At 39.3% G+C, this 9,679-nt stretch overlaps 1 protein-coding gene across 1 annotated transcript in view; it reads right to left on the reverse strand.

Moving 5' to 3' along the window:
• Positions 1-1,340, reverse strand: part of LOC140939187 (probable G-protein coupled receptor 19) — a 1,627-nt gene extending 287 nt beyond the window's left edge. The window contains exon 1 of the mRNA XM_073388757.1: positions 1-1,340. This exon is cut by the window's left edge and continues 287 nt beyond it. Coding sequence (XP_073244858.1) covers positions 1-952 — 952 coding nt within the window. The 5' untranslated portion in view covers positions 953-1,340.
• Between the last annotated feature and the right edge of the window lie 8,339 nt (positions 1,341-9,679).

Below are 9,679 nucleotides of genomic sequence, written 5' to 3' on the forward strand. Positions count from 1 at the left end.
TGTGAAGGACAACTTCGCGAAACGCGTCTCGGAAATTCTTGTTGTAGAATGCATAAATCAGAGGGTTATACACCGACGCAGACAATCCAATCCAAAATGTGATTATTTCAGCTCTTGAAACGGAATTATAACGTTCCTTCATTAAAATAGAGTGCTTTGATATGATTGAAAACGGTGACCAACTGAGGAAAAACGCAATAACAACCATCGCTAAACTCTTGATCACATTTCGTCGCATTCGGCTTCGAATGGTCTGTCGGCTCCAAACTGTTTTGATAATTTTGTAATAAAGGGTTATTATTATCGCGAGTGGGGTCAAAAATCCTAAAATCCCACGAACTGCCAAATATATGGTACCAAGTTTTGCATCCTTAGAGGTCTCCTTTACTGCGCAAAATACGTAAACTTTGTCACCGTGCTTGACCAGTCGCGTACTAATGAAATAAAATTCTGGGAGGGTTAAAATCGCGGCGTATATCCACGAACAAAACGCGAGGCACTTTATTTTGCTGTCTCGGTTAAAAAATCTCAGCGGGTAGCAAATTTGGAAGAAGCGGTCCACTGCTGTGACGGTAAGAAGGTTGACAGATGCAGGTAGCAAAAGATACTGTATAAAGCGCACCATTTTGCAGGAAACGTCGCTTTGTAATAGCAGAAACGGTATTGGCTGCGTGGACACAAGGGTCAGTGGAATGGAGACCAAACAAACGAGGATGTCCGCCACGGCTAGTTGTACCAGTAGAAAATACATTGATGATCTTGTACGAGGGCTGCGGCTGATCACATAGCAGACCAGTCCATTCCCTGTGATGCCAAGAATGAACAAAACACAACCTATAACAATTTCAAGGGTTAATTCCGTTGTACTTCTTATCGGCAGAGGATAGTTATAAAGTTCGGCCCTTCTCCCGGGACTTGTCAAACATTCGCTTGTGTTATTGGACGAATTCATTTCTTAGCTCCCTTGTCAAGTTTGTGCTTCGTTGGGGTTGAATTTCCGAGAGGTGGCTTTCCTTCTGATTCGTTGACAAAAACTTGAATCTTTGTTCCTCGCTGTAATTTTCTACACTTCGTCGTGTGCCCTCATCTTATCTTAATTTCCTCGGAGATAGAAGCTTTTTATCAAGCATCTAAACTTCAGGTGTGAAGATCAGAAAAATTCCTGAATAAGTAAATCTACTCAAATCCTTTCAAAGCTCCAGTTTTCCTGTTATAATTACTCTCTTTGTTGTTATGGATGAACGAGTAAGTCAGTAATTGGGCAACAGACTTCTGATTAAGCGTTTGTTTCCGCGAACACAAATATGGACAATTAAGCGAAGGATGACAATCAAAGTTACCTTTTATTTTCTAGTTGGGTATTTTGTTTTATTATGTAATCGTGTTTCAACGATTTAAAATCCACTTAAAAACGGATTGGTGTGCGATTTCCTGTCTCGACGTTGAAAGAAGTTTGAACCACATCACACCTGATCTGCCGGCTTTGCTGCTTTGCTGTGATGTTTGCCGTTCATAGATTGTTTTAGAATAGATGGTTTTTTCATTAGAAAAGTCGTTGGTCAAAAGGAGTTGCAGTAGCTTTCTTATATGGACCAGGATTAACTTGTACTCGTTTCATTCCAGTATTGAATAGAGGGAAATATGATGACTAGTTAGCAAAACCTGCATATGGTATAATTGGATCTCCGCCTAAGGGACACATATTTTAAAAAAAATATCTGTAATTCCCTGTGAACATAAAGGTATAAGCTCTGATCATGTCAGTATTTATGCCTACAGAGACCTTGGTAAACACTCTATTATTCGGATACTGTTGCGTTTAAGTTGGTTATTTTAGTCTGGAACAGTGAAAGTGATCTTTACGGTTTTCAGTTGAAAAAGTTGAAAAGCTCTTTTATAAACTGCGCACTCCAACCAGGTGCTAACTTGAAAGATGTCGATCGCCCTTAAATTTTCTCATTTACTCCTCCCTCCCCTCCCTCCTATCCCCAAAGTTTTATACTATAGTAAAAAAACGGAAAAATACCGTGTGAAAGTACTTGAGAGGTTTCATTTGTGTGGTCCCTCCTTAGGATTTTGCCCACTGACTCAAAATTTAATACACAATCACCTTCCATTCACCTTGGGAGCGAAAGGGTTAGGTAGGGCTTTCATATTATCATTCAGCCGGATTGTCTTTTGAGACTTTCAGTCGATTGGGACCCTCCGGAGGATTATATGGAAATCAGCTTACATGCAGTGTGGAGTAACTCTCTAGGATAGTCTGGATGGTCGTGCTTTGCATCCATACGCGATTGTTTTTTTAAGGGTAACAGGTTGTTGAAAGCAAATGCATGTTAGGTCAACCTCGAGCTCTCTGAATATAAGGACTAAATTTTAAAAAATGACTTAGAGCTAGTGAGTTCTTATTTGGTCTCATCCCTCACTGAGCGTTTATGGGATAGCGTGAGATGAGAAAAGTCTGGCTTTGCAGGAACGTAGCTAGAATTTTCCAGAGGTATGCGCTGTTTGCTAAATCCACTCTCAGCCCCTTAAACCGAATGGTTTGCATTCAGGGTGACTCCTGAGTGTTGGTGAGGTGGTCGTAGGAGTTCGTTCTGCATACGACAATCTTCGCGTGTGTGCGTGCATGTGGCAAAGCCGGTCAGTTCTGAAAAACGATTTGAGGATTACATGGGCGTTTCAGTGCTCTTTTTTCAGCGATTACCTACTTATTGCCCGTTTGTTTAATAGTCCTTTGCTGTGTTTTTCTAAGTTGTTTTTGTTTGACCGACGATCAAGAAGCTTTGTACGCTCCTGGAAATGGCTTTCAGTTTTCTCTTGGTGTCTTTGCGGCAAAATTACACCTTAGTAACTTCACTCGCGTGGTTTAGTTTTTTATATCTATCATCCTCTCTTGTATTTATCTATTTATTTCCTATTTTTTGCAGGAATTAAAATTCTTTTATTAAGAGGTTTCAAACGTTAGAACAACCGCCTTCAACAGGCGATAATCCCAAACTATTAAGAATTCCTAAGAGAGGAGAGAGACAGCAATCCGCCAAAGCTGACTGTCTGAATATAAGCCCAGCAGATTTTTAGCTTTTTGTACCATATTCTTAGTTGTCATTGTACCATGTTTATATTTGTGTAAGGACTTATTTTGAGCCGGCTAGTAAGCTGTATTTTATTGTTATTATCATTATTGTTATCATGTGAAGTATATGAAATAATTCATTTTTGAACTGCGGTTGTAGATGAGAGTGAAGGCTTCTTCTTTCCAGTTGCTTAAATTGGAAAATTGACTGCGATGATCGTTCTTCACTCTCATTATTGTTATCGTTACTATTATTATCATTATTATTATTATTATTATTAGTAGTAGTAGTAGTAGTAGTATTAGTATTAGTATCATTACTGTTATTGTTATTATAATCATTTATCATGGCAGTATTGCACCTCTGTATATTCAGAAGTAACAGAAGCTGATTGCTCCAGATTTTAATGACCCGTTAGAAAATAACAGAGGATCGAACAGGAGTCGGTCGCCTGACCGTAAAAACACTCGCTTGAAAAAAAAAAGGTTGTCCTCTAATATTACATGATGGGTTCACGTTTGTTTTCAGAATTTCGAACTTAGATCTATATTTAAAAAAGCAGAAATTGCTAAAGCCTTCATTAAACGAATTAAATCCCGTAAACTTTTTCAAAAATTTTCTTTCTTACAAAAAAATTGTTAACCGATACTCTTAGCTGAGAATCTTCAACAAAATGGCAGAAATTCCTACAAACAGATCCTTTGAAAATGCAATTCTGTACTATTCTCTTTATTTAATGGCGCACACTAAAAATGTTTAGTGTACTCTAAAGTAATAATATGTAGCCTGCGAATACAGCCGTTTCTCCTTGCTCCTCGCCGCTAAGGAGCCAGGAGTCGACAGGAGAAACGGCTGTGTTCGCAGGCTGAATAATATGGTGGTTCTTTTCTCTCCATTAAGTTCTTTATCACTTGTTCGGAGTCACGTCTGCTGAATACCCCCCTAGAATATAAGCATTACATTAAATTATATTTCACTTGTCAGCCAGAATTTCTCCTCTTACAATTCACACATTTAAGTTGAACCATATCTCTGTGTCTTCCCCATCTGTTTCATGGTTTTCCACTGCATGATCAAAGGAGAGCTCATATATTGTTTTAATGGTTAACACTCCCCCCCGCCCCCCCCCCCCCCGCCTCCTTTTTCTCTGTCCTGAATTAGGCATCCTGTTTCTTACCCACCTCATCCCACTACTGTCTGCATAAACTGCTATGCCCCATAATCCTTGCCCCCGTTCTTTCCGGGCAGTAGGGTCTACCCTATGTTGATTAGTAAGAAGTCGGATACCTCATAAGCCCTCATTGCTCACCGAGGAAATCTTATACATACAGTTGATCATGAACCGCCATAAGCGGCCACCCTCGGGGTAACATGCGATCAGGAGGTGTCCTTCTTCGCTTTTTGTTTGGGAGACCTGTTCGCAGGTTACCCTCGGGGGGTCCCTCGGGGTATCGACAAGTGGCCGCTTAAATGGAGGTTGGCCGCTGAATAGAGTTTCGTCAGAAACCTTCAGCATCTTAGATTCAGCAGGTTGTTTTATTCTATAACAAACACCTTTAGGGCTTCTGACGACTTTCGCACAAACAGCTTTAAAAACTACTGAAGAAATCAATCATTCTTGAAAAGCTACTAAGCAAGATAATTGTAACAAGCAAGCTACTTCTCCTCAAAATGTTGTCCCCCTCGGCTCAGGTTCTACCAACGTTGCTCGAATTACTGAGTCGACTATGGCGTAAACTTTACATAAGGCGGCAATGTCTGTAACTGAAAGATTGCATGCACCACGGGTCCCCTATCAGTCAACTTCTATCTCTCTGAATCTCATCTGTCTGACTGGATTTTCCTTGTCTCCACGAGTAGTCCCCCATTTTTCCTCTGGAATAGTAGAGCGAGCGAAACGCGAGCGCGCGTGAAAACCACCCCATGCGAACGGACCTCTGGAGGGTAACCCGTGATGAGTTTCCTGTCTTTCCTAGCACGCGAAGATTTTATGGAGTGCAATAGTCAAGGAGGTCAGCAAACTGGCCATCAGCTGCAAACTGACATGCGGCAAACCTGACTGTGATGCAAGTTTTACAATCTGCTAAATAAAGACTTGATTCTAGAAATCATTTAAAATAAAGCCCAACCCCAGCGAATAGAGGGCATTTACACGCCACTTTGTTGTCAATTGTAAATGTTCTTGTTCTAGTCACGAGTCTATTAAAAGTGCGTGCTTTCCCGTTCTCGACAACTCCCAGTCACGAACAACTTCAACTTTAACACGGATTTTGGATAATGGGGAAAAAAGTGAATAACTTTCTTTGACCCTGCCCGACCCTGCACAGCAGCTAAGAAAAGGCATCCAGCTACAATAGTTTCGCGAAAATTGGCAAACTTCCTCCGCGGCCGTTCCTAGTTGAGGAACCTGAAACTGTACCCAGTGAGCTTGATCACGAAATAGAAGCCTCTGCACGCAAGATAGAATCATTGCCACTCGACTAAAGTTTTAGCTTAAAATACTGTAATCTCGGATGATCGGATTTCTGACCTAAAAATAACATAATTTTTTTTTTATCCTCACGAAAGCAAATGAGACAAAAGACGGTTTTTGTCCACCAGACATAATTGCCTCTTTTTGTAGCGTAAGCTTGAAAGTTAGGTTTAATGTTGATATCTGGAAAGAGTGAATTTTATACGTGGGTAAAAAAAATCTGCTCGTAGTTTTTAATGGCACGTAATCTGTCAAACATTTTTTTGTTGAGTTTTGTGACAAAATATATGACGTTCAGGTCCTTGATATCGATGAAATGGTTTCAATTCTTTCACAGTGAAAAGAATTAACATTTTGATCAGAAGCATATTCACATATACAATCTCAGTCCAACACGCGTAGGTTGAAAAATATTTGTTACTTCATTTATGAGCTCGACATTTAGTAAATAAAGAATGGAAATTGAAATGGTTGAAACTTAAAGGTTCGAAACGGTTATCTGTTTTTAAGTTCTTAAGACATCAGAAAGTGTCTTCTCCTAAACTAATTGTCAACGACCGGCGTTCGTAGGATGGTTTGCAGACAGCATCAGGCCTAACTATGGCTTGTGAAATCAAGATGGCGACGTCAAGCAACCACGGAAACCGGTGCTTATACCATTTACTCTGGATGTCAGTGTTAAATATTAGGCAATAATGAAAGAAGCGATTTTACTACGATTCTTCATTCAAGGTAAGCTCGCGTTATTGTTTTGTTATTGCACAACACAATGTTCGCCGGGGGGTTCGTATATATTTTCATTGGAGACAACCTTCATTGTGGACACTTGATTTTGTTTTATTCTTCATGAATTTTATTTCCGCCAAATTCTCCGACATCTTTCTAACAAGATCGGATCATTGACTATAGCTTTAAAGTTTTTTTCAAGTTTAAAACTGTTGCATCAACCACGGCGCGCTTTGTGGTGCAGGTTTTTTAGATTTTGGCGCCGACAAGTTTTTTTTTGTACGTAGCTCTTCAAAATTCCACTTCGTCACGTTAAGTACAAATCTAAATAATTGATCACGAAGGTTGTAACACCATTATTACTTTATTTCACTGTTATTCTCTTATTCAAAAGTTTTTGGTGTTTAAACTGATGTATTCTCTTGTTTTGTATTTGGGTTTCATCCGAGAAATAGCTTCGTCGATCTTAATTCTTCGCGAAGAGTTAACTAGGCGAAATCTTTTCATTTTATATTTTATTTGGTCATATTTAAGATTTTACGCAAATTGAAAAGAGTGTGTCAGAGTTGATTTTATTACGGCTCCATAAGGTAACAAGATCTTAAAACACGAAGAAAATATAATTTTGTCTGCTGCAATATCATCTTATATATCATCTTCTCTGTGTTGATCAATATTGCAACCAAGGTCGGTTTGTTTACTTATCGATGACCTACTTTTCTCAGTACTCGTGCAATGTCACAACATAAAAAAGTAAACAGGTCGAGTTTATCATTACAGATATTATATTAAGATATGAAATTTTCGTTGTTGTGCATGTCTTCTTGCTGGTTACCGATACCTATAGCTTGAGATATCTTGGAAAAAACATTTTCAAGAAAAGTAATGAAATGTACTTGATTTAAGGAGTTGAAAGGGTGTATAAACGTTTATGATACTTAAGCAACGGACAGCCTCTTGGTGAAAATCATTATATTCTTATAACTCTCAGTTAATAAATAAATTGCATGCAATAATATAAGTGACATGTTTACTCTCTATATCCATATTATAGACTGCAAACACGAAAGGTGAAAATGTGTCATATGTTTTCCCCTAGTCTGTTTCTTTTTGCCCTCTTTTTTAGCCGAATACAAGCAAAACCAGTCTTGTTTTGAACTCCTGTTATTAATATTATGAACAGCTCTGTATTGCAGCCAGTTAACTTGGTATAAGCTTCGTTTATTGACTGAGTTACTGGTCAGGCCAGATGGGGAAATATTTAATTGGGTTAAGGACAGTCCGTCCTGACCGAGAGCCAAATATTCTCTCTCCCTGGCCGACCTAACTCAGTCAATAACCATGTTGTCCTTTGACCGTTGTGTTCCTATATTTTTCCGATGGAGCAAACCTGTGTCGGTGAATACATTTTTCTGGCAGGGCTGGATGTGCTTTCCCGGCCTTACCTACTTAATGACGTGCATGTCCCTCATACAGGACTTCTTTTCCTGTGGTTTATCAATGAAATTGTACTCCAGGCCGTACAGGTCATATAATAATAAAATATTATTCCCACCCCTATTCCGACCTTTTACCTCTGCTGTCTGGATTGACACTTGGCTCTTTCCTGTTGGTGTCCATTTTCATGAGGCCTGATCTGCAGTTATGGAAGTCACAATGACATTCATTGCAAAAGAATACTAATGTCAGTATCTCACGGAAACTTTTTTTCTCTGGTCCTGGTTGTTCAAACATTGGTGAGCTCCATCCACTTGAAAATGATGAGCGAGTCATCGAAACGTCATTCAAAATTTTTATCGTTTATTTTTATTCTTAAATGTTCAGTGGATGAGTATTAGGAAAACAAATATTGCATTTATCCACTGAATGCAGATTTATCCAGTGGATAATATTATCCACTTTTCAAACAGCTGGGCCCTGTATTTTGGCCTTGGCGACTTGGCTGTTACAAAGGAGGGTAAAGGAACTTGGTACAGCTGGAAAGACTCTTCAATTCAAGTTATTGTGTCTACACTGAGGACTCAACTTCTTTTGATTGGTTAAACCCCTTATTTCCCCCTATAATGTTGCACCAGAAAAGAGCTTATTTGTACGTATCTTGCTTGTGACACCAAAAGAACTTACCATCTTGCTCATGAGTCAACATTATTTGGGGAGGGAGGTAGCATAATCAGTTCAATCAATGTTATGTTAACTGTCCCATATCACTTTTAAACCCTCCCCCTGCAGATCAAATGAAATGAACCACTTAGTTACATGTGGTCTTAAAAGAGAAAAAACGTGAAGGATTGAAATTTCTAAGAACCCAATTAAATCATGCTTCTAAATACCTGAGAAGAAACTGTCCCTTCTTAGGGCCTGTTTATAAGGAGAGAGGGTTACCCTTGTGCTAGGGTTACCCTAGCAAGCGGGTTAAAGTTAGCTCTGGTTTACAAGCTAATTTCACAGGTAGGGTTGCCCTATCACCTGGGTTAACTTTACCAGCTTCACTGAAGTGGTGCCACATGCGTGACATTCTTTGTAATGTCCAAGATTTGAAATAGAAGGACGTTCTCTAAGGAAAACACATTAAATTCACAAAATAACGGGAAAATATTATCATCGTATACAGAAAATACCTTATATTGTTCAGATGTTTATAATTTAGCTCAGAATTGGATAATTTCCGTTCAAATTGTTAAGATTACTGGTCATGCATGACAGAAGACAGTTGTCCTTGTAGGATTCTATCTAGGGTATTTGAGAGGTGGAAGCTTCTCCCCCCAAAAATATTGTTATCGTTGAGGTATATAGGTAACTATATTGGAAAAATCATCCAGATGCGACAAGGTCATTGCACACACTGTAACATTTCTCAAAATTGTGTCTGAAAATGCACCAGACTGCACCTCAGAGCATATTCATTGCAAAACATTTCCAGGGGGGGTGGGGCTTGCCCCCAAACCCCACTAGGAAGCTCGTTGCCTTCGGCGACTCAGGACTTCTCCCCCAAACAATAAATCCTAGATAGAACCCTGCCTGGGTAGGCGAGTTATCCCTAGCAGAATGGGTAACCCTAGCACTCAGCGAGGTTACCCTTGTGCTAGGGTAACCCTACCTTTCTTGTAAACATGTCATGTAAAAGAAGAAGAAATGTGCGAGTGCTGGGTAACCCTAGCACCAGGGTTACCCTCCCTCCTTGTAAACAGGGCCCTAGAAAGAACCATTGTATGACTTTTATTTGTTCAGACCTCTAAATGTAGATTGTATTTAAATATTATTACAATATATTTTATTATTGATATTTTGTTTTTTTCTGGTTTATTGTAGGGCTTCTCGTCCTTCTTAGTCCACTCACAACAGCATCCAACAGGTTCTTTTTCAATGAAACATCATTAATACAAGTGTCAAGTGCAGTAGTTCC

The sequence above is a fragment of the Porites lutea genome, chromosome 5 (genome assembly GCF_958299795.1).
Source record: "Porites lutea chromosome 5, jaPorLute2.1, whole genome shotgun sequence".
Lineage (NCBI taxonomy): Eukaryota > Metazoa > Cnidaria > Anthozoa > Scleractinia > Poritidae > Porites > Porites lutea.